Source organism: Sparus aurata, chromosome 6 (assembly GCF_900880675.1).
Source record: "Sparus aurata chromosome 6, fSpaAur1.1, whole genome shotgun sequence".
Lineage (NCBI taxonomy): Eukaryota > Metazoa > Chordata > Actinopteri > Spariformes > Sparidae > Sparus > Sparus aurata.
In genome coordinates, this window is record NC_044192.1 from 29,387,835 (window position 1) to 29,413,676 (window position 25,842).

A 25,842-nucleotide genomic window follows, 5' to 3' on the forward strand; every position below is an offset into this window, starting at 1 on the left:
GGTGGTCACACATGAACAAAAGCCATAAGTAGCAGGGACACACTGCACGCCGCTGACACTGACCTCTCTGTCCAGGCCGGCTGCCACTGTCACTATGTCTCCAGTCTCGCTGTTGATGGTGAACATGTTGGGGATGGGGCTGTGGGGCGTCTGCGAGAGGATCCGGTAGCGCACCATGCCATTGGCTGTGGTGGAGTCATCCGAGTCGGTGGCCGTGACCTGCATCACAGAGGAGCCTGCGGAGAGAAAGTTTATTCGTGAGGGGTAGATCACGTACATCAGTGCAGACAGCAGCAGAGGAGGCCTCGTTGGGAAAGAAAGCAAGACGCAAAAAACAAGCAGGCGACATTCATTAAAACACCGATGTGACAAAGATGTGCCTTTCAAGGTCCTTCGCACACGTTTTTTTTCGGTTTGAAAACACATACAGCATAATGAATGTTTCTTGGAAGCCCATTACTGGTAATGAATTTGTAGAAAATATCAAAGGGGAGAGAGAGGGCTCGGAGGACGACAAGCACGTGTATAAAAGAGGTAACAAGTCAATCAGACTTTGCAAATTGCTGTGACACTCTCTGCTCTTTTGCAAACAACTTCTGAAGTGAGAGCTATGACAGAGCACAAAACAAGAACAAAAAAACCCACAAAGAAATCTGTTAAATAAGATCCTATTTTAAGCTGTGCTGTTTTGTCCTTTATATATAGAAAGCTAGTGGGGCAAAGATTCCACCTCTGCAGAGTCCATTTAGTAATGAGGAGCGCTGGGTCTTCTGCCATTTCCACCATCCATTATTTCAGCCTTCAGCGCCTCCGTGGCTGCCCTTAATGCTCCGATGCTCTCTCCCTATTTGTCTTAGAATCACGGATAAACACTGCCATTTAAGGCAGACAGCACAGAGGTGCTGAGGTGGAGGGAGTGTGTGCATGTGTCTGAGCGTGTGGGTAAAGAGTGCATGCACGTCTGCATCTGCTTACAGGTACGTGTGTGCATCTGTATACGTGTGTGTGTGTGTGTGTGTGTCCTCGCAGCACGTCTGGGGGTGAGAGGCCTCGTGTTCCTGCATCTTCTCCGAGCAGAAGTATTGATTTGCACGAGTTTGTCAGCTGATGCTCGCAAATGCGACCAGGCAATTAGGAGCACTTTGTGCTGGAAAGAGGAGGGATCACCTCTCCTCTCTCGCAGGGTTCTGTGAAAATGTCACTTTCCATCAGCCTGCCATTTACAGGCTGCTGCTGCTGCAGAGACAAAAAGACGGGAGGGGGGACGGCACAGAGAAGAGATGGCTGAAGCACTAACATGCTTGGATGAGAAAGCATCAAATAGTGGCTCAACAGCTATTGCAGTAACCCTCTGGTTAACACAGTGGGTGCGATGCTGGGTGGTAGGTACCATGCTGGGCAGGTAAAGAATCAGCAATGTTAAATTATTACATCAAAAGCAATCAGAAGAGAAAGTTTTGCTTCACCACCCTCCAAATCATGAAAGGTTAAAGGAGACCTATTATGCCTTTTGTTTTTTCTCTTTCCATCAGTGTTTAATCGTTTCTTGTGTATGTAAAAGATCCGCGCAACTTGAGCTGAGCTGTGCTGAGCTGGACCTGCTGAGTGGGCCCAGGCTACTGTACATCACGCTGGCTGCGGTACTATCTCGCGACTGCAGCAAACCCGGAACACGCACCTGTCTCCCCTTCACGGGTGTGTGTTGCAAAACGATCCAATCGACAGTATGAGAAAACCGATGTGTTCTGTGAGCACTAAAGCATATAAACCTATTCTTAAAGTGACCAAAAAATAAAAATGATGAACCCGAAAAGGAGCATAATATGTCTCCGCAAATGTCTCAGACAAGGCAGGAGAGGATCCTGGACCCTGCGGTCTCTCACGGGTCTGGGCACATACAGGTGTCTCTATTCCCATAATTGGGTCTAGATGGCATCATCGTAGGACAATTGTGGCCTCAAATTCCATTTCAGACGTCATTACGTTTCAAAGAGGAATTTGTCACTTTGTCCAGCGTGGAAAAAGAAAAGAAAAGACAGGAGGAAGAAAAACAATTACTGCCATTCCACTGAGGACGGCGTCAATATATAATCAGCCATTCTGGTCCCCTAGGGAGGGAGAGTGTTGAATCACATGTCAGCGCTGCTACTTTTCACTTCAATGAGGAGGATTCAGTGATATGATGATGGTGTGCCTTCACATCCGAGGAGGGGTGGCCATGCCTGAAAGGGTTAATCTCTGAGCCTGTTTAATTCCTCTTTAATTTGAACACTAATTCCAAATCCTAATTGCTTTTCCGCCAAAATCGCTGGAGCTGAAAATTTAACTGGTGGCAAGCGCGCATATTGTGGGCCATTTTGCGCACGTGATCCGAGATCACCGTTGAGGTCTATCCGCTGCCTAAACATTAGTAAGCCAGAGTCAACATCTGCCTCCCAATTAGAGGGGAGATGGGGAAAAAAGAGGAAGATGGATGGAGATGGACAGATATAGCGGCAACGGGGAAATAGATGCGCGGATAGAGGAGCGGAGGAGGAAATTGCAAAGCAGAAAAAGAAAAGTGAGGATGAGAATAGGGGCGAGAGGGTTTACAAAGACCACTAAAAGCAAAAGTACAAGGGGAAGTCAGCGAGTGAGAGTGGGTGAACTCTATAAGAGGATAGAAACTCTCATCAGAGGAGGCAAGATAGAGGATGAATGAGTGGTACAGTAGATAGAGTGGAAGGGGAATTACATGTGAAGAGGTAGGGGAGGTCCAAGGAAAGCTTGAAACCCAGTGAATCTTAGGTGATGAAGGGGACACGGACATCGCTCCTCGATGAAAAGGCCTTGTACGTCTGATGAGCAGCGGTGCTAGCATTGGTCTGATATTGAAAGGGGGCGCTCCACTGTGTTTACACTTGAAGATCAGTTTATTTGTCACAGTGAGAAGTACTTAACCTGAGAAGCGTTTGTCATGGTTGGTCAAGAAGAGGTCCAGATGAAGCTCAGCGTAAGTTCAATCAGAAGGGCCAACTCTGCTCATTCACCTCTCCCCTCTATTCTCCTGACCATGGGCATTTTATGTACTCCCTCTCATTTTAAGCAACCAGACTCTGCCGTAAACACTACCAGCCAATCATGGCTAAGCTGTCATTTCGGGCATTCGTGCGACCCTCCCCTAACTCTTCATATCCAGAATCATCTCCCCCGTCATCAGATCTCCGGGGTCTTTCTACCTCCATCGCCACCATCGGTGTCTAGACCCCATCGGTGGGGTTCTTATTCTACGCACAGTTTCACCCACTCCCCAAATATCACTTCATCGCGATGGAGTCCAACCTGTAAAACGTCCTCATTCTTTTTGTACGCATGGCAATAAATCACTCAAAGAAAAGGAGTGTCTCCTGAGTGGACGGATATTACATCTGATCAATCAGCAGCTGAGCCTAAAGAGGGAGCACGTTGTGATGGATGAATGGGTCAAGCACAGGACCACAGGACCACCCCAAAGGAGACCGAGTTTGCGTCTCGTGCTCTCACACTTTGGTCAGGTTAACACAACAAACCACTACTACTTTAGGTTAAGGGGTAAGATGATGGTTTGGTTCACGATCAGCCTTTAAAAACGCTTAGCATGCGTTGTTACTCGCACGGCCAGTTCCCTCTCAGCCTCCTAGTGTTCTCCCTGTGTTTTTCCCCTACTTCATGTTTCCAGTGCTCCCGTGTCTGTCTGTCTGTCTGTCTGTCTCTGTCATGTTTGTCTGTGTGCCCTGCTGTGGCTGTGGTTTCCCTCCTGGCCAGGCTCAGTGTGAACACCTTGCAGCAATCCACTAATCACTCAGCCCGGTCTACACCCCTGCCTCTCATCTGCTTATCATCCTGCAGTATATAAACCCCGGCTCTCCACCCACCCTCCCTCAGATTGTTGTCTCACCGCAGTGGTAGCTACACTTCAGGCGCAACTCCTTGCTTTCTGTATTTGTTTGACTTCTGTGCTCTTACAACATTCTCCCTGCTTCTCAGCATCACCATTCGCCGCTCACCAGACTGCCAGCCAGCCAGCCAGCCAGCCAGCCATTCCCTGCTGGCCGCGCTCCCTCATTCTACCCCGCTCACGCCAGCCTCACTCTTCCATTTGTCTTAGCTGCTCTGGAATTCCCTCTCCCTTGCCATCGGCCATCATCTAAAGCCTGTTTTCAATAAAACAGCTTTTACTGCTCTGCGCTGCTCAGTTAGGCTCATGTTGAGTATGCACATATTAGAACGTGCCTCGAGATGATGTCCTCGGGGTGCTTTTAAGGATTAAATTTGCCAATATGACTTGATGATTCATGAAAAGTTCAAGGAAACATTCTGAATCTGAAAGTGAGAGAAGTCTGTTATCCCTGTGTCAGACCGGGCTGAGTCAACTCCTGTCATGTTTAAAGGTCAGCTGATAACATTTTTATGTTGACAAATATATATATTTTGAATAACACATCCACATAGCTTGTAGAAAGGTGCAGAATAAAATCTATTTTCCTTAAAAACATTATTAGGATTGTGAATGATCAATTTCAAAATGTTTGTCGGTTCCAAATTGATTGATTAAGAATTTAGAGTTGGTTTGAGCTTCGAACAAGATTTTGTCAGCCAATAGCATAACACCGTTGGTATCACATGGGATCTGTGTTTCGTCATCATCAACACTCTTTGTAGTTGCCCGTTTGTGGGAAAAAACAAAGTTCAACAGTTCAGAGGCCCTAAAGTTAGCTAGCTAGCATGAGCAACATTAACGTTCACTAGTGTTAGCTTAATGCAAAACTGGAAACAACTTGAGGGAGCAGATGATTGGAACAACAGCGGTGCTGTGATGTCAATGCCTTGGGAGGAGGGAGACAGAATGCGACATTTAGTGTCTGAATATTATCAAGGACACCTTTAAATATAAATGAAGCAGCTGTGCAATCATTTCAAAACAAACCCCATGCACCTCTTGCCTACTTTTAGGCTCATGGGCATCATAGAAGTTACAATCACTGGCTGAATGTAAATGATTTATTTTGAGAAACATTGAGGCTTGAGGACAACTTAACATTTGATAAAAACATCATCCAACTTTGGGCCTCTAAAGAAAGAAGAGCACTGCCCCCTTTCTTTGTAGATAGTGAGATTCCCATGTGTTCCTGACTGTAAAACATAACTATAAAAGTTTAGATGCTATAAAAAAAACTGTAAAAGTATCAAAATGCTTAACCCACAGAGAAATACTGAAGTCTGTGTTCAAAAACTGTGCCTTTAAACGAGCCGTCATGACTTTGCTGAAGTTGGGATCTCACAACTGTACAATCACCACCCTTAGCATGGCTGTGGTGGCAAAAACACCGGTAGAGCTGATGCGAAAACGAGGTGGGCGGGTCTTGCTCAGGCCTGCGAAAGCTGACCAATCAAAGCCAATTGGTCTTTTTGGGAGAAGGGCCTTAAAGGGACAGGCCCCTAAATGGAGTGTTCAGACAGAGGCTGGACAGAGGTGCTGCAGCAATGGACAGTATGAGAAAAATAATGTTTTTTGTAAGCATGTAAACATTTTGTAGTATACGCCCAAAATATAAGTATGAGCTTAAAGATGAGCATATTAAGAGACCCTGATGCATTTTCTATGTGACACTATGACTAACACATTAAAGAGTACAGTGAGAAAAAAGCTGCGTACAAAGTCTTCCACCAAAACTGAGCGAAACATCGTTTTGCTCCTCCACCTCACCTCCATCACTGCATCCCTCTCACCCTCCTGTGCCAATCCTTAATTACCCCCCCAGGGCAAGACAGAGAGAGAAAGTCTCTTAAATCTCGCAGCAACTGTTAGCAAACTCTTCAGGAGAGAGAAAAAAAGAGGAGAGAGAGTGAGAGACGCTCCTCTGTCCCCTCCCCTGGGAGGGCAAATTGACTGTGAGAGAAGGCACTCAGCTGCTGGTTTTGATCTTGCTCTCTCATTTCCGACGGCCTTTTTGAGGAAGACGGTCCATAAAAGGGAACAATTCGCTGTCAGAGTCAGGGAGAAGGAGAGTGGGGGGGGGAGAACGACAGAGACATCACAGGGCAGATGTTCTCTGTACACTGCTGCTTCAGAACTTAAGAGCTTTCTGAGGAAGTCACGCCACGTTGATCTTGATCTGAGGCCGTTTAACACAATGCGTGGACTGTGTCATGTCACAGTCTTGAAGATTTGACAGAAATTCGAACATTTTGCTGACCTTGAAAAGGCAAAGGTGTGTCATGTATTTCATATTGATCATTTCACGGGTGTATGTGTGTTTAGTTGGAGGCAACTGGTGATTTTTATAAGATACCAAATGAGGAGAATCAAAAGAAGCTATCTGCACGCAGGTTTGGCAAGATTCCCAGGATCATCCTCATATTTTTCAAATGTAATTACATTGATTCCTCATTAACAAGAGCTGAATGCAATCAAGATAGCTTGGTTTGTCATGTACTGTTTTGTTATGTTTGATTACCTGAACAAATTAAATTCTATTAGCCGAGGGTTCATCGGGTGCTGAGCAGCGGGGCCCCGGTGGCAGAAAGTGACAAATGGAGCCGTTTCAAACTGATCCCGGCTGACGGTCTGATCGGATCTCTCCCTACATAACATCTGGTGGCCGTGATAAGGGCGATTCCCTATGGGTCTCCCTCTTTGATGGCTTTCACGCAGCGCTAGACGTGGAGATGTGTTGTAATGCTTCAGAGAACCATTGATATCCGGGTTTGTAGATACAGGATGTGATACTACTGCAGATCTACAACCCTTTTGCTTCAACCCTGTGTCCTAGAAGTTATTTTTGTGTATCACAACATTGTTTTTCATAATTACGCTCTGGTGACTTGATTTTTGATCAGAGACATCGTTACTGTGAGGGAATGAAACACTACATTAACTGTTCTGTAGTAAAAAAAATAACATGATATTTCCCTAATTATAACCCAGTGCTGCCAGTGGCTGGACATAACCATAAAAAGCTGAATAATGTCGTCAGTGAACATTTTACTGATACTGTCTGCTGCATTCGTTAACAACATTTCCTCATTACGTTGAAAGGTGCAATATATAAGATTCTAGTTGAGAACGTAAAAATGTTTTACTAAAATTATCAGAAGAATGTGAGGAACTAGCAGGTTTGACATTATGCCGGGTGCATTGTGTTCCACAGATATTGACTGAAGTTAGCATGCTAACCAGCTAACCCCGGCCTTGGTCCAACGCTTCTGTGCTAGCAGTATAAATACCAACTTCAAGCTCCCAGTCCAAACCACAAGCTGCACGGCTAACGGCTTGCAGTTACCAGTTACTCTACTGATATACTTCCACTGCTGGTTTTGAGTATGAATTTGACAGCTGGTCAGCGCTTATATATTGCACCTTTGATAGAAAATGACATCCCTTGTGATTTATGACATTTCCCTCTAAACATACTGACAGTTGCAAATCTGTTGCATAGAAACGCAATCTCTAGGAGACACGGCTCTTTTGCTTGGCATTGAGAGAGAAATACGACAACTTCCCACGGTAAGGCCTTGTTATTGCTGCGATTACTCATTGTGCACAGGTCTATTCATTGGTGTTGTGGAGACCAATGCAATTGAACCCGCATATCCTACGCATCAAGGTTGATCTTTCTAGTGCCGATGAATTCATTTTCAATTGAGTTTCTAATGGTGCATGAGCAGTGATTTGGCTGCAAGGGAATCATTATATTAAATAATTTACAATGTTTGAGTTGTGGATCATTTCGACAGTTTCACACTTGTTCTGACAAAATAGTTGAATTCAATTCCTTTTCTTTCGTCTTTTAATGTTTAAAGAAATGGAATTTAGCTCAGGTGCTCTATAAATTGCTGTATGCAGATGATTTCTTTTTTTTTCCTCAAGGTGTTTTGATCTCTGCTGCTGAGAATTTCCTCACCAAGAAGTGTTGCAAATACACTTACTTTGTCTCGACAGCATCAAGAGTTAAGCGAGAAATTTCATGCAGAATATGATATGATTGAAAGCTTGATTTTGGTGTGGCTAAAACAAGGTTTTAAAAAACCTCCTCCACATGTGACTGTCACTGTAGTCATATCTGTTACCTCGAGTGATTGATAGGAATATACTTTGATATCTGACAGCTGCTGTCGGCACTGGGAGAGAACTGAGATGCTCCAGCACCGTCCAGCTGCGGTGCTGTGACAGCTCTAAACACGCCACCTGTTTCCAGCATGGAGAAGGAGCGGGTCACCTGGAGTAACTCCACAGGGATTTCCACGGTCATCCTCATGCCGCAGAATGATCCGAGCCACATGCAAATTCCGCGATCTGTAAAGCTCGGCCCGAGTGCCCACTGCAGCTATTTGATCCGGTGGCTCTTTTGGTAATCACTTCAAGTATCAGACGTATGTGTGATGTGAACTACCCTAAGTATTTAGGGTAAGAAGGAGCGAGGTGAAGTTCTACTTCAGGGTCAGAATAGTCACAAAGTGTCAGCGAGCAGAGGTGGTCTTTGGGTGAGGCGAAGGTGAAGACCGAAAGAGATGATATAAGTTTATTCTGTGGCTTGGATTCCTCTCTATTTTCATTCAGATAACTCTTATATTCGATCTTAATATTCTGTGTTGCCTCAGGTTTTGTGGTTAAATGCAGTTTCTGGTGTGCAAAACAAGGTGCACACAAAAAGATTTTAGTCAAAGTCAAAGTTGATATTAATGAATCTGCATGACCTCAAATACATATCTTTCAGTGCTGCTGTGTATGAAAACCAACTTTGGCGGAACTGTGCGACACTTGAGGTCTAAACTGGCTCCATTATTAGCGAGGATGTATTAAAGGCTCAAATGGGCCAGAAAAGTATTAAACGTCTCCTTGAACCTACACTGGAGAAGAATCGCAGTCGTTCTTTTTTTCTCCGACTAAACAGGCAATTAGGGCCAGCACGACTTTTTCATCTATTCAGAGACGAACGTCTGAGCGGAGGAAGACAGACAGCGCTGCTCTTCCACGCACAATATGCTTTTTGACACCAAAACTCTCAGCATCTGCAACGATGGGTGCCATAAACACACCTTTGTTGGGATCGCTTAATGAAGAGCAGAGCAATTACACTGTACATTGTGTTTCCTATTTATGGTTAATTGGTATCCCATTTCTGCATTCTGTTCAAAACAAAATTTAATTCAAAGACTTTTGTCGTTGCGTGTTCTCATTTTAAGACTAAGCCGAGAGTATCAGTGTGAAAAAACCCCCTGAAGAAAGTAGCTTTAGGAATGTCTGGTTGCCCTCGCTAATTAGGAGATCCGTATATGGACCCATGCTCCAGTGAGGAGTAACCAGTACTCTCAAACAGACACACACACACACATACACACACACAGCAATCCCGCACTTGCTCATCCATACACACACGTACACACAACACAACACGCTTTCCTATATTGTTTACAAATCCCCCCGAGATTAAACTGTGCAGCAGAACAATATCTGAACGCTGTGAAGACAAACATGGGTCCTCGGGGTCTGATTGTTAGAACAAGAGTTCTTCCAGTCGAGACATGAAAGCTACTTGCGCATTCGGCTCTCGTCTCCGGCTCCGCATTGACCACAACTCTGTTCCCTGATTCTGAGGGAAGGCCTACATCTCTCCATGCTCTGCAGCCTCTGATAATGATGCATCCAGCCAAGATACTGTAACACAAATATCTCATGAGCTTGCCCCCGACTGCACCGACCGAGAACTTCAAGAGTCACGGCAGATCCACACCTCCAACTGTTGGCCACACGAGTCCAAGGTTATTCATCACATTTCACACATTGATGTTTTCTGGAGATGGAAAGAGAATACTCAAATGGTTGAAAATGTTAAAGGTGTGAACGGGATATTTTAAGCAATCAGAAGTTGTGCATGACAGTAATTTTTAGTGTTCTCCCTGCAATTGTTTGTGCTATAGAGCGAATAGATTTTTAAAGGGATTATCGCATTAATAATCTTCTGCAGAGGACAGTACAGAAGCTACAGAAGTGCCAGTATAAATAAATTGATGTTTCAATTGTTACAATTAAAAGGCTTGTTTTTTAGGGGCGTTCATTATGACCGATCAGAACTGGACAAAAAGTGCAGTTTGAGCTTCATCCTTATCCTCTAACAAAAGGCGACAGCACTTCCTGTTTGCTCCTTCTTTAAGTGAGACCTCTGTTGTTGAGCTTGCATGCCATGAAGCCATGCAAGTAAGTGCCAAAGTCAAACTATTCAGTGGTTGCAAACCTGGGGGTACTGAACACCCAGAACAGGAGAGGAAGGAAAAAGCAACTATATTTCAATTAAAACACTCCGCTTCCACTGCTCACAGTCATTTACAACCTGTGATGGGGGGTCACAATTGGGCGCTTTCTCATTCAGAGGGTTGTAAACCGAAAAAGTTGGGAACCACTGCACTAAAGCACAGTGATTATTGATTTGATTCTTCCAGACTCACAGTGTCCAACAGCATGGAATCAATTCAGCTTTCACTTTCACTTTAGTAAAATAAAAACAGCAGGAACACTATTAAAGTACTGCGTGAATAGTTTGCTGTGTGTTTCCTTGCTGAGTTCTATTCGCTTGACAAATTGACTGTCAAAACAATAAATCAAAAAAAAGTCTAAAAAATAAGCCCACATAAATACAAATGAAAAGAATTTTGAAGTAATTACACCAATAACCAATTTATGAAGCTGAAAAGTCCATAATGTGGCCTTCAGTATGTTCAGATACCTACAGGTAATGTAACAACTAAGTGCATACCAAACGCGTAGTTCGCTTCATTTTTTTTTTAATGTAACAGACAATACAATAGTGACAATCTGTTCTGGTGTGTGCAGGAATATAAATTTTTTTGATCTACAACTCGGTGATGTTGAACTCTTCCTGCTGCTGAAACAGCGAAATAAATGACAGTTTTATGTTTGCTGTTGGTTTGTGTCTTAGGTGAGATTCACTGTAATGAAAATCGAGGAGAAAGAATAGAAGCCCGGCAGTATTTAAGGTTTTAATGTGTAGGATTCAGTTGCATCTAGCAGTGCGGCTACAGATTGCAACCAACTGAATACCCCTCATGTCCCCTTCTCCTATGATGGCAGCTAAAAACGTGAAAAAAGCAAATGGTCCTCTCTTGAGCCAGCGCTTTTGTATGTCTCTTCTGGGTATAGATTTAAAAGAACTGTTTTTTCTTGCCACAATACTGTAAGTGACTACTGGGCAAAAATGGAACCAAGGATGAGCGGCGCCAGCCATATCCAGGTCAAAAGAGTAGATAGTAGAAACATGGCAGACTCCATGGAGGAGGATCCGCTCCCTCTGTAGATATAAGGGCTCATTCTAAGGTAACGTTAATACAAAGTTTCTTTGTTTGAGGTGAATATTGATTATATATTATACTGATTTTTGAACAATAAAAACTTGTTTCTGTGCCTGCACCTTTAAATGCTAATGAATTCAGTCTGTCAACGCCTGCCTTGCCTGCTACATGCCCCTCTCAGGGAGAGGATGCTGCTTACGCTAGCGGTAGCATGCGCTAATGTTATAATGGATGTATATATATGTATTGCTATGGCTCGCCAAGATGCTGTCGTTCAACCGAACCAGTTTGACCCAGAATTGGACCCAGAAGGAGAGGCTTCTGAAGAAATACAGACTCTGCGGCTGCAGCAGGACGTTTCAGAATGGTTAGTGTGTCTGAATAATGTTAGTTTGTTCGTATTGTTACAGTTACTACCATGTAGCTAATGGCTAACAGCTAGCGAAAGCTGTGTTTGTCTCCAACACAGTCTCCAAACTCTTGGACACTGTTCGCATCATCTCTGTCTCCAGTCTGCACATGTTTCCAGACTTTTTACTGTGACAACCAAACTCCCTCGTAATATTATTAACGTTAAACTGACTTCAAATGCCATAGCATAGCGGACTGAGGAAGAGCTAACTAGTTAGCCAGTTTCAAGCTGACTTCACCATACTTTTAAGCAACTGTACATACTATCAAAACGTGTTGACACTTAGCTGATGCTCGGGTGCAGTTGCTGGGTCCAGTATGGTTGGGAGTGATCCTTTTACGAGGGTCCGTGTAGAGGCAAAGCCAGCTTTGTACTGACCCTCGTTACTGAAGCAGTCCGACGTGAAGTGGTTAGCACACACTTACAAACTAACAGAAAGCATAGCTGCCACTGTCTCTTCTGTTGTTCTGTAGGCACATGTTGATTTTTAGAACCAACAACAGAGTAATTTGTGGGTCTAGCTCTGAGCGATGAAGTTGCGAAACACTGCTAGCTTACCGCTGGACAGACCGAACTTCACCTCAGGGATGGACACCCCCCTCTCGGACATCTCCTATCATCGCGCAGAGGAGGCGGGCCTATGAACATCTCTCCTTTCATTACGTAACGGCAGGAGCTGAATCTGAATCTTTTGTTTTCCTCATTCTGGGAGTTGGTAGGCTCAGGGAGGACCAGTTTATATATGTAGAAACCAGAGAAAACATGTTTTTCATAATATGGGACCTTTAAAATCTTACCATTGCTGGGTACTTGATAAAGACGTTTTTAATGAACCTGCATCACCTGAATTAGGCTACCATGCCTATGAGTAGATGTAACTCTTACCTGGTTTGGAGCCTTCAGCCACAGAGCCGTTGTACACCTGGTTCTGAAACTCGGGCCTGTTGTCATTCATGTCGATGACATAGATGTACAGATCGATGGGATTCTCCACCTGGTTGCCATTCATGTCTACTGCATGAGCTCGCAGCTGTAGAGACAGAGAGAGAGAGAGAGAGATAGAGAGAGAGAGAGATGGGATCATCAGCACTCAGCGCTGAATGAGAGCTAAAATGAATAATCCAAATGTTTCTGAACCGACAACAGGCCGCTGGCTTGATTGATGTAAAACTCTGCAGAGCGTCTGGACCGGAACAAACTCAGCGCACGGCACAACTTTGACTTTGTTAATTGGCAACTTCATTGAACTGGCAAATGTTCTGTTTCTTGTCTGCCAACGGGGCATGAGTATCCTGTTGGTATCTTGGCACGGACCACAACAACACAGACAGGGGCAAAGTAGTGAAATGTTCCAGACACACAAACAACACCTATTTTGTTGTTAGCACAGCCAGAGGCCTAAAAAATATCAGAGAGGTGTTGCCGCTCAAGCTGTGACTGCTCTTTGTTCGCGGAGAGTGTTTGTCTCAGCTTGGTTTGACAAAGTCAGCCATTTGGATGGATGTCTCTGACTGATGAGCTGTTCCTTGACAATTCACAGTGTGAGGAGAAGAGAGAGCAAAGAGGAAGACAAAATGCGACGCGGGGAGAAAAGGCGAATGAGACGGGAGGGAGAGGAGCAGAGTGACTGAGCCTTGTGCAAGTAAATGAGAGATGAAAACACAAAGAGGCAGTGTGGGGGTGTGGGGGCTTGAACAGGGAGGACTGACAAAAGCAATCATCATCTACAGTCGGATGTCTTAATCTCCACCGCTGCTGTTACACACCCTCTGCTCCCCACCAATCCTCACTAATGATATCTAACATAACGCAAAGCTTTGTAATAGCCCTGGAACCAAAGCGGCACTGTTCACTGTGACTTACATTACTCTCATTCAATTGCCTCGAAACTCATATCCTCTGCAGAAATGTTATTCAATCACTGCTTGGCTTTGGTAAGAGGAGCAGGGCTCTCATTCTGGCTAAAAACTGACACGCTGGCAGCAAAATATTTTGTCTGCCGCAACCCAGTCGAGGAGGATCTGCCTGGCAGCCTATTTACAGGAAGTCGTGATGCATTGTGGGGCGACATGAAAGACTGAATGGTGGCACCTGCCTTCGCCGAAACACAACTAATCATGTCGGCTTTTGTGCCTGCCTGTCAAGGACGTATCAAAACATCCCCAAACACGCGCCCGCCCGAGCGTTCACACAACGCATCCAAACACCGATTCAGACACATGTTTACGCATATTAACACGGACACTGACACAAGCGCACAGATGCACGCCGGGGAGACACACACAGCCAATCAAAAGAGCCCTCTTTAGCCATTTAATGATGCTCAAGATGCTAGTTTTCCATTGGCTGAAGCACAGCAAACAAACATGGAGAGGAGACCCAACAAACAAACAAACCCAATCTGTTTTCTCAGCTGTGAACACTGCGCGCTGAGGGGATGTGTGACTGGGATATGTGTGACTGCTTGGGTGCGTGTGTGTGTGTGAATGAGTGATAATCCATGTGTATTTTTGTCTTTGTGTTAAACTGTGTGTGTGTGTTTTATTCCGATCTGCCTATAGATGTGTGTGTGTGTTTGTGTAGACTCCTGCATATTTTCTTACATTTCTAAATGCCTTTAGTTTATCTCTATATTCACATATGTGTGTGTGTGTGTGTGTGTCTGAGTTTGTGTGCTCAGTGGAGGATTGGAAATGTGATCCGAGGGCATGGAGCAGCATGTGCGCCACACAGAGTGCAAATGTGTGTGTGGACAGTATTCTGCAGGGTGAGCTTTAGCATGACTGGACCAATCACAGAGGAGGAATGCAGTTTGCATTTGGTCGATATACAACCAAACTTGCATGCTACTTCCACTACTGTAATCCTTGACAATCTTGTACAGTAAGTAGTGCTTTTTTCTTTTTCTCCTCAAACACTGTAGCTATTGTTGTTTACTCAAACTACCAATAGCCACGGACATTTCCAAATACTTTGCTGTTGGACGTGCATCCCTGACACTAAATACATTTGCCAGCAGTTAGCCTAGCCCGCCGCCATTCAGACGGTCCCCACTGAAATTTGGCATAAAACATTCAATGTTACTAGAAGATAAATTCTAACGACTCTCAGGATCCTCTCAGTTTTTCCTCCAGTGCCACCAGCAAGTCAATGTTCAAAGTTTCAGTGTGTCCTAATGACTTTTATGATTCTCTGACTTTTTACTTCGAGTTATGACAGAATGAAATTTCACTTCGTTCAGACCTTTGGTGTATGACCAAGTGCCTGCAAACCTGATGACATTCAGATCAACCTCAGCTGTATTTTGTTTTTGTGCTCATTAGTAAATGTTAGTGACTTTGCACAGACACTGTTTTTTTTTGTAACCATAAAAACGAATGTCTATATATTTCGAATTCAGCAAAACACATTAAATTGAGTTTTTGCACCACTGCTCTCTCTCTCTCTCTCTCTCTGTCTTTCTCTCTCTCTCTCTCGGATGGAGCGAGGAGCGTCCCACCATACTCCCATAAAATTGTCAAAACCCGGCAGTGCTGATGAAGTATAAACCAAGATTATGTTACTATGCTGTCTATTTCTCACCTAAAATGCTCTCAGAACATATTTCAACTGTTCAGCTGCAATAGAGGCTGAAAAAACTGTAGAACTAGACAGTGCTGTTTAAACCACGATCCTGTTCATTGTTTATTTAGCACTGAGGATGTTTTCAGCAATACATTTCTGTACTAATTAGATGTGATACAGTGCTGTTTGTTACCAGCAGGCTGCTAAACTGTTTCCTGTTTCAAAACGGACTCCTGGGCAAAACCATGCACTGACCAACTCCAGTGTTCTGAGCGGTGCGGTGCACTATTGTAGGTTTTACACCTTGTGAGCAAAAGGGGCATACCACAGCCCATTTCCTCTGCACCTGTTTCGAAAATATAATATAATCTACTGCACAGACAAACCAGCTTATGCAAGGATCTTTCCAGCAGTGAAATACTTCTTTCAGTCAAGTCATGTTACTTTAATCTACATAGCCTCATGTCTAGCCTTCTTGTCTATACGGTGTTAGTGTTTTCCTGGATCATCATAATGAATGTTTTTTTTTTTTTTATGTTAATTTGAAATGGACATAGCAATTACATTGGACAAACCAGATGCATTGTTTAAGTGTTTTAGCACAAGTGCTAATTCGCAACACTTGTCCATAGGTAGCTTTTTAAACGATAGGGCAATTACAAAATAGGGCAATTAAAATAACAAGAATGGAAAAAGGAAAGACCAGACAAAGATAGGAAAAAAAGAAGGAAAAAAAAACAAAAAAACAAAAACAAAATAGCAACAAAACAATGGGAAAAAGAAGTCAAAGAAATACAAGCAATTTTCAAATAAGGAACATAAAAAGGCAACAGAGCAAAGGCAATATGAGCAAGCAGTAAACCAGTTAAGAACTATTCATGTGTGCACTGTTGATTGGATTTTAGCCACTGTTTGAGTCCTTTGTTAAAATCTTTACTATTGGTCTCTAATTTTATTTTTGGGTAGAGAGTTCCACAGTTTGGCCCCCTTTACAGAGAGAGCAGACTGGCAGGAAGAAGTCTTGCATTGTGAGATGAGACAATCACCACAAATGGATGCTCGTGTGGTCGCTCTGTGAGAGCTCTGACGCCTGATGGCCACTTCAGAGAACAGTGTTGACACATGATTATTTAAACATTTAAAAAAGAATTTTAGAATACTGAGGTTAATAACATTTTCAAAAGTGAGAAGGTTGTGTTTCCTTAAGATGCGGCGGTGATGCCATTGCATTGGTTTTGGTCCATGAATTTTATTGCTTGCCTGTATATGGAGACTTTAGGTTTCATAGTGGTTGTGGAAGCCTGTGACCATGATGTGATGCAGTATGATAAAAGAGAAAGAATCATAGCATGCATGTATAGTTTTGCAGCTTGGTGTGACAGGTTCCTTCTGATAAAACGAAAACAGTTAAGATTTGGTTTGACCTTGTTACAGATGTACTTAACCTGACTGTCAAATTTAAAATGTTTGTCTAGGATGATACCTAAGTACTTCACCTCATTCACTACTTCAGTGATTTCCTCCTTAATCCTGACCTGAGATACTTCATGATCAGGCCTGCTACGTGTGGAGAAGCAAATTGACACAGTTTTTTTTACATTAAGAGTTAGGTGGGATAACTCAAGCCATGCCGAGATGTTTAATAACGCCCGCGTCAGGTGCTCACCAGCCAGGCTGGGTGTTTTAGTGGCCGCATGGATGATGGTGTCATCAGCATACATCTGGCAGTTGACACTTGGGCAGCAGTTCGGCAGGTCATTAATGTACATAGTGAACAGCAATGGACCAAGCACAGATCCTTGTGGTACGCCCATGCTGTTTGCTAACATGCTGGACTTCACCCCATTGACCCTAACACACTGCTGTCTGCCCTCCAGATATGATTTAAGCCATTTAAGAGCTTCAGGCGACAATTCGAATTGCTTTAATTTATTGAGTAGGACACTGTGGTTAACAGTGTCAAAGGCCTTTTTTTAATTCAAGAACACTGCCCCTACAACATCTCCTTTATCCAGGTAAGTTTTGATCTTCTCCAGCAGATAACAATTTGCTGGTTCTGTGGAGTATTTTTGTCTAAAACCAAACTGCTGTGGATAAAGCAGTTGGTTCGACTCTAAGTGCTCCATTATTTGCTCAGCTACAATTTTCTCTAGAACTTTTCTCTAGACTACCGGGAGGATGGCGATAGGCCTGTAGTTAACTGCTAAGTCCCTTTCTCCTGATTTATAAACTGGAGTAATTATTGCAGTTTTCCAGCTGTCTGGGAACCTATTTGTTAGGATTGATAAGTTTACTAAGTAAGTGAGGCCAGTAATAAGATTGTAAGTTTTTATTACACTCTCTGGCCTATTTGAAAAAATCAGGTCTATAAGGGTTTCACTCTTTCTAGTAACTCGTGTAGGTCTATCAATCATCTGTTTGTATTTAAATGTACCCATAGTTGATTTAAGTTTTGTCTTAATCTCCAGGACCGCCATTAAAACTCACATCACACTTCTGTAACATCATGGCTTTGCGACTCACATCAATACACCATGTGAGGACGGATCTTAGTGTTTCTGTTGCTTAAAAAAACTGTAAAGAAACTGAAAATAATAAGTGAACTTGAACCGTTCAGCTATGACAGCTCGCCAGTGACGCAGGTTTTCTGTTGCCTGTTGATAAGCTGAAATGATGGTCCTTGAGCAACGTTTATATGATGATCATAATAACACCAACTTGGCGGTATCAGATTGACCTGGTTCGTGTAAGAAGAAAACACTCATTTAATGGAGAAAAGGAAGGAAACTCAGGAGGACTCACAGGGGACGGACCCCTCCTGGAGGACGGACAGCCGTGCGATGGATTTCAAGTGTACAGTCGAAAATACTAAACACAGCTAATGCAGAAAATCAAGACGACAAAATTATAATTAGCTTTTAAACACAGACAAATAATATGGGTCTTTGAGGTTTTTGAGCTTCAGGTGCCTCCACACAGACAGGACCAGGTCTACATGACCTCCCCTCCATGTCAGCACAAACATAAAAGTACATGCATTCATGGGAACAAATATGATTTTTTTTTCTTGTATTTGCTGAATTCTCCTCGTGCCCTGCTGACTCACAGTGGATCTGTCTGACAAAACCGAGGCTCAGGCTAACACCCACTCTCCTCACCTCACAGATCACTTCCCCCTGGTGCTAGTCTGTCAAAAACAGCAGCCTCGTCTCTCTTTTCACTTGAACCCAAAACTAACAAGCAAAGTTTGGCCTTGCGAGGGCACAACGGTGCTGGGAACTTCCTGTCAACTTGAAAGAAAGTACGCATTGGACTAAATTTCCCCTGGGTCAAACACTGGCTGCATTCTCCTACACCAAATCATACATCACATCAGAAGCAGCACGGCTCCACGGGAAGTTAAATAGCCACCGTATTCAACTTGAAGTGCCCTCAACCTAACGTGCTGTTTTCACTACAGGCAATGTCAAATAAGAACTGTTTACTGAGCGTTTGTCCTTTCCCAGGGTGCAATAACCGGGCCACTTTTATTGATCCCAATTTGCTGGTTGAGTGTGAGAGCAGGTATGGAGAGACGAGAGGCGCATGAGCAGCCGTGTCCGGAGCCTGAACGCAGCACGCCGGTGCAACGAGAGACTCATCTAAAACTAAATGTTAAACACACACACACGGAACTACGAGACAAACCAATCAAGGAGACAATCATCTGGGGCTTTGTTTGCAGTCGCTGCACGTACTCTGTGTGTCTTTGTGTGTCTGTGTGTGTGTGTGTGTGTGTGTGTGTGTGCATTGGTGTTTATAATGTGCGCATACTGCTCCAGAGCGTGCGCTGATAGAGACACTGAAGAGATCTACTCTGCTTTATTCCACTCTTCCTCCGAGACAGCAGCATGCTTTTGAATTAGCTCTATCGGCAGCCGAGCCATCTATCATGCTGACAGGCACGTGGGTGTTGTGAGTGTGACACCGGCGCTCACCTCGAGTGGAGGTGTTAGTCTTTGCTGATATAAATTGAAACCTGTAATGTGTGTGTGTATGAACCGCTGGCCCAGCATTAGCACAAGTCTCATGTGGTCTGCATATTTAATTCATTCACAAAGCTGGTTAACCCGAGGTTCCAGAGGGGCAGCCGTGAACCCAAACCTCCGAGCTCCTGTTTGTGTGTGTGTGTGTGTGTGTGTGTGTGGTTGTGAGTCCTATGGGCCATAAGCAGGCTAACTGTACAGCTGTCAGCCCGCACCTTTGAACAGCACAGCTGGAAAGTGCAGGAGGTGAGCGTGCAACAATGTGTGAGGGTGGTGGAGGAAAACGGGGAGCGAGATGGGGGGGAAAAGAGAGAAAGACCTGCCTCTTCTTATGGTATAAACACACATCATATATCAATCAGTATTCAATGCATGTGCGTACACACACACACACACACACACACACACGCATGCCTCTGCAGGCACAAAAACACTCAAAGCTGCACCTGCTCATTAGCTCTGATGGAAAGAACAAAGACAACAGTTTTCCTGCACTCCACCTCGGCTCTGTCTCTTTCCCTCTGTTCTATCCATCCCTGGCTAGTCTGTGCAGCTAAACCTCAATCTAAATGACAGCTGAAGTGGCTGTGTGTTTTGCCAAGGCATTCATCATTTCATTGCTGGCTTTGGCATCAATCAGAGCCCGTGGAGGCTGGTGCAAGGGTACTGTACAGCAGCTAACAGTACAGCACGCTCTCTGAATGGGCCCCGACTTGTGATTGTTCGACAGGAAACATTAGTGTTGGAGTGAAAGGTAGATGGGGGGGGGGGGGGGGGAGACAAAAGGTGAGGCACATTTCCACAGGGATAATTGAGAGATAATGAGACAGACATGAGTGGAGCTAGAGGAGGGCGCAGAAATAGTTTTTCCTTACATGGAAGGAGGCTCTCTCCTCTCTGTCCAGGGGTTGGGTGACAAACATGTTGCCGCTGATGGGGTCTATGTTGTAGATCCCGCTCGGGGGCTGATCTGCGCCTGCTCCTGTGATGCTGTAGCGGATGCCGACGTCCTTGTCCTGATCCGAGCGGATCTGGGGACAGAACCAGAAAAACAAGTTCAACAAAGGAGAAAATCTTATTTGGACCAAAAGCACAAAATGTTCAGAGCACAGTGACATTAAATGTCACTTTGGAATAAAACGTTTGCGGGAAGAGAGAGAACGTGGGATGTTTGATACATTAATGACAACATTTATACTGCAAGCTTTTCTTTTGTGCTGACACTCTGAACCTGCAGCCTGGAGGTGAAAATTGAACAATGTTTACAGTGAGACAAAGATCCACTGACAGAATATTGTGTTTGACCTGTTGAGTTCTTGCTTTGCTTTTGCTTCACGGCAGATTCTCAGCAGACCTTGAAAAAACTCAAAATGACCTTACGGCCAGCTGTGCAATATTTCTCAGAGCTACCTGGTTCGATGATGTGAAAATGATTCACGCTGTTATTCTCAACTACTTGGCGTAATGTCTCAGCTCGCCTGTTCCACCTTTAACACCTCGGCTGTTATTTCACATGCAGTTCAGAATGTGACATTTAAAGAGTGATATATTTTACTTTGAGCAACTTTCAGTAAGAGCTCCAACATTGCCATGGAAATAAAAACATCAATACTTTTAGCTCAGCACCTTGCTGACTTCAGGGAAGACAAAGGGAGAAGGGACTGTAGCAGTTCTGCCTGGGGCATTGATTTTCAATGGGCTTCAAGGATTCTACTCTCTCACCACACAATACAGCTACGTTAACGTCACATTACGTAAATCGGTCTATAAGTTGGCATACAAAAATCCCTGCGGTATCTGTACAGGGTTTTATTGGAACATATGTTGTGTCCGGAAATGTAATATCATGTCATGTTTAACTCCTAGCCAAACGTTAAATGAGAGAATTGATACCACTTGCGCATATGTACGGTAAATATTAAGCTAGAGCCAGCAGCTAGTTAGCTTAGCTTAGCACAAAGACAGCAAACAGGGCAAAACAGCTAGCCTGGCTCTGTCTAAAGCGGACAAAATCGTCATGTCAGCCCCTCTAAAGCCCAGCCATGTTAAACAAGCCCATATAAAAGTCATTTTACACTTCAGTTTTTGTATTTAAACAGTGAGACATAACATATTGTTTGGTTAGCATTTGAGGAGCCAGGCCAGTCATTTCCCCCATTTGCAGTCTTCGTTCTAACCACTGGCCACTGGTGATGTAGGCTCATGTCAACCGATTTGTATTTTCCAAAGGAAGGGAGAAGCGCATCTTCCAAACTGTTTCTCTAACGTTTGTAATCACTGCGTTCTTCTGTTTCAACGTGTGTGTCAATGGCCAAATTTTAGAGCAAATGATTGCAGACAGGCCGGTAGATCTGAGGACTTACAGACATGGCGTTCATGCAGATGTGACCCTCAGGACTATGAAGGTAGTGTCTTTATTATTCAATCAAAAAAAAGTTTGCTTCAATCAAAATATATATTTTCAATTAAAAAAAACTTCACTTCAATCAAAAAAACCCTTTTCAATCAAAGAAAAAAAGTGTATGAATGCAAAAATATAGTTGAGACTCAAAAAAATACATTTGAACAATGTTTTTCTTTGATTGAAAATGTTTTCTTTGATAGAAGTGGAGGTTTTTTTGTTTGAAGCAACTTTTTTGATTGAAGTAATGTTGTCTTGTGTTTGGGCCATATTATGGGTAGGACATTTGTGTCTTTATAATTCAATCAAAAAAGAAGTTGCTTCAAACAAAAAAATATATTTTCCAGAAAAAAAATCACTTCAATCAAAAAAAAAAAACTTTTTCAATCATAGAAAAAAAGTTTTTGAATGCAAAAAAATATTTGAGACTCAAAAAATTGCATTTGAACACTTTTTTTTTGATTGAAAATGTTTTCTTTGATTGAGGTAATCTTTTTTGTGTTTGGGCCATATTATGGGTAGGACATTTGTGTCTTAATTATTCAATTCCGAAAAAGTTGCTTCAATCAAAGAAAATATTTTCAATCAAAGAAAAAACTAAAACTAAAAAATAAAATTGAATCTCCCCTAAAAAAAACAAAACAAAAAATCATTTGAAGTGTTGTTGTTTTTTATTGAAAATATTTCTTTCGATTTGAAGTGATTTTTTTTTTGAATGAAGTGAAAAAAGTTTTGAAGTAGTTTTTTTTTGATTGAATTATTTTGACACGAACATCCCCCATTGGTCAGACATGTTTGAGTGACAAGTGTCGGTGCAGCATCGGTGTCATGTTATTAGCCTACTCTGTTTGATATTTCATTTAAACATGAAGCTTGCTAACTTAGTTCACGTTGACTAATTTGTGTGATGGTGTTAGATATCTAACGCCTTCATATTGTCAGGCAGGCTATATGACAACGACAAAACCCTTTTCAATCAAAGAAAAACATTGTTCAAATGCATTTTTTTGAGTCTCAACTATATTTTTGCATTCAAACACTTTTTTCTTTGATTGAAAAGGGTTTTTTTGATTGAAGTGAAGGTTTTTTTTATTGAAAATATATATTTTGATTGAAGCAAACTTTTTTTTGATTGAATAATAAAGACACAAATCTACGTCATACAGGACCCTCACCATAAATGATCACTTGATTCCAGACCAAATCATTTGAAAGGTCTCATTTTCATCATGTACAGAAATATACACATGGACACTAATGAAGCCGCTCAGCCGGTAATCATATGGAACTCTGCTGACAATATATTCAGGATTTAAAACATTATGACGTGATCTAAGGTCCAATGCAGACTGGTTCAATGTCTACACAGAACGCTGTCAATGTTTTTATAGAAAATAAAACTACGTAATAATAATAATAAGTATTTTGGGGTTTTTTCTTCATAGGCAGTAGGTCCATGAGTTTTGAGCAGCTCAGTTCATTAGTGACTGTTTGATTTAAATAATTGTAGTTGGTGTTCCTAATTACCTGTTGAAAAAAATCCGTCAGTAATGTAGTCAAAGTAATGTATTACAATTGTATTACCTCAGTACCAAACACATGGGAAAAAAGACGCGAGAAAAGAGAGATCAGTAAGATGACTTTGTGTATTCAGTTTGACCCTTTTAATAAAGATAAAACTTGCTTTGTTAATTTCTTCATCAAATAATAAAACGGCGCAATTAACTAAACAGAAAAAAATAAATAATTACGAACTAAAAGTTACTGCTTTCGGTCACAGGAATCAAATATTACTCTTCAGATGCATATGTGGAGAGAGCTGACAAGACGATGTCATAAGATTTGGAGTCAAAGAACCAAAAAAAAGCACAAAAAAAGCTCTATTCTGCACTATATTGGATTTAAACCCAGTGCTAATAGGGAACCTGATACTGTTAATGAGGTCATTTGTAAACTTTGTCGGATGAAGGTGGCCGTTTGCACTCATGTGTCCGCCCGTCAGTTTCTGAACACAACACCTCTGATCAACACACTCACCTTCAAGCTCACCACAAGAGTCTGGCTGCCACAATGGAGCCCGGAGTGAAAGCCTGAGCAGCAGATAAAGGTAAGCACTCGGCAGACAACGTTATTGAGCATCATCGACAGAGATCTTTCCTTGTAAGATGTCTGGTATAACCTGTAAGACCCGTGTTGTCACGACTTTATTGAGCGGTGGGAAAGTGTCCTTGATGTGCCATCCCAGTTTTTTCGATTTTGTTTTCCTGCCACAGACTTTGTCTCGCAACCACAGCGATATCGTGACCCCTTTTCTCCACCCTCATGTTGGGAATCAGTGTTTTAAACAAACCCCGGCACAAACCATAATACATACTCTACCTGTAATCTGTTCAGTGTTCTTGCTCAGTAATTCTACCGATTTACAGGCATTATTCCATAAAGCTGCAGTGTTTGGAGACTCCTTAAACACAGCGCTATGGATTGAAGGATCCTGGAAAATGCAGAATATCCATCTTCATACCATCTCTTCTCCAACCTCACCCTCTGGTTCTGAACACAACACAGCAGCAACTCTTTTTCTTTTTTTTTTATTGGGACCCAACCATCACTATGGTTACAAGTCAGAGGGAATAATCACAGTCAAATGGAGAAAAAAGGGAAGGCTCGGCTCTTTTTTTCCTCTCTCTATCTTTTCCTTCCCCTCCTATGCAATTTTCCTGGTCTGTGGGGTTGCACATCATGCATGAAAATGAAATTACTTCATCCGTTCAGCGGTGACGGCGCCTTCTGCATAAAACATCTCTCTGTTTGAACATGATACCCTCTCTCTTAATTTCCAACGTGGTCCTCCAACACCCACCGTGCAGCACTCCTCCACCGCGAGCTTTCACACGCACAGTTTTCATTTCCTGAGCTCACTTCACACCCGATCCATACGTGGAGCCGCAGGTTCAAGTGTGATGCGCAATATTGTGTCGCTCCTATCAATCAGCGCGCTCGGGCTGCTCTGCTTATACGTGTAATCACCCTGGCGTGACAATGATACTGTAAGACAAATTACATTTATTATTCACGACACCCACCATCTGCCAATCAAAGCCGAATGAAATCATGGCATAAGTAATAACATAATTCCATCATTCACCCTCATCATCAGTGTCATCTGTTTGGATAACAGACAGATAATGTGGAGCAGAACAGACGGATTATGCATTTCAGTAATGACAACGTGCTGGAGAAATCCTCTGTCTTATCTGCGAAGGAGACAAACATGTTGAAGCCGCACTGTTAAAAAAAACAAAAACAAGCGATGAACTGAGGCGTGCCACAGAGAGTCCCATCTGCTCCAGTTGCAGAAACATGTATAAAAAAAAAAAAAAAGAAAAAAAAAAAAAGCCTTGTAGCCATGTATGTGTGTGTAGTGGAGTGTCTGACAGGTGAGAGAGTCTCTGTGTGCACACCGAAGCGTGGATCAAGAGGACCAGCTCAGTTCAATAATTCACAGGGCCGTCGTGTGGGAAACGCACGCATGAAATTTTCACCTGCCACGGGTCTCTGCTTCTTCATCCCGACTTGTGCACGGCTGCGTGTCTGAATATGTGTGTGTCTCTCTTCACCGGGACTTCAAAGCTGGCCGTGTATCGTTGGCACATTTGTGTAATAGCCCCGGGAGGAGACAAAGAGCTCTTACACGTCACGCGGCCTCTGTTTCCACGCCTGTTTAAGATTCCCCATCAAGGCCACCTGAGACCAGATGTCACATTTGCCGGTGTCTCTTAATGAAGAGTCTTTATATCAATAAATTGAATAAATGAACAAGCATGGCTTCTCGGAGTCCTGGGAATCCCATGAGTGACAACTGCTCAATTGAGCCATTTGAATGGAATGCTAATGATGAAAGCCTGGATTTCTACCCCCCTCTCTCTCTCTCCCTCTATAACTGTCTTTCATTGTCTCTCTTACTTCAGTACCTCCTGGCAGATAGAATGGCTGCTAATCACATAAGGAATAGCAGAGGGAGGCAGATGCAAGGGACTTAACTGGCTGTCTGTCTCTGTCAGATCAGACCAGACATCAGATAAGTGACCTATTTGTAGCTCTTTGAGAGTGATTTC

At 43.1% G+C, this 25,842-nt stretch overlaps 1 protein-coding gene across 2 annotated transcripts in view; it reads right to left on the reverse strand.

Annotated features, from left to right (window-relative positions):
* cdh4 (cadherin 4, type 1, R-cadherin (retinal)) overlaps positions 1-25,842 on the reverse strand; it is a 239,700-nt gene that overhangs the window by 43,998 nt on the left and 169,860 nt on the right. For both annotated transcript variants that reach the window (XM_030421043.1, XM_030421042.1), the window contains exons 6-8: positions 20,202-20,357; positions 12,623-12,767; positions 64-236 (exon numbers count right to left, since the gene is read on the reverse strand). In XM_030421043.1, the coding sequence (XP_030276903.1) occupies positions 64-236; positions 12,623-12,767; positions 20,202-20,357 (474 nt within the window). The remainder of the gene's footprint in view (positions 1-63; positions 237-12,622; positions 12,768-20,201; positions 20,358-25,842) is intronic.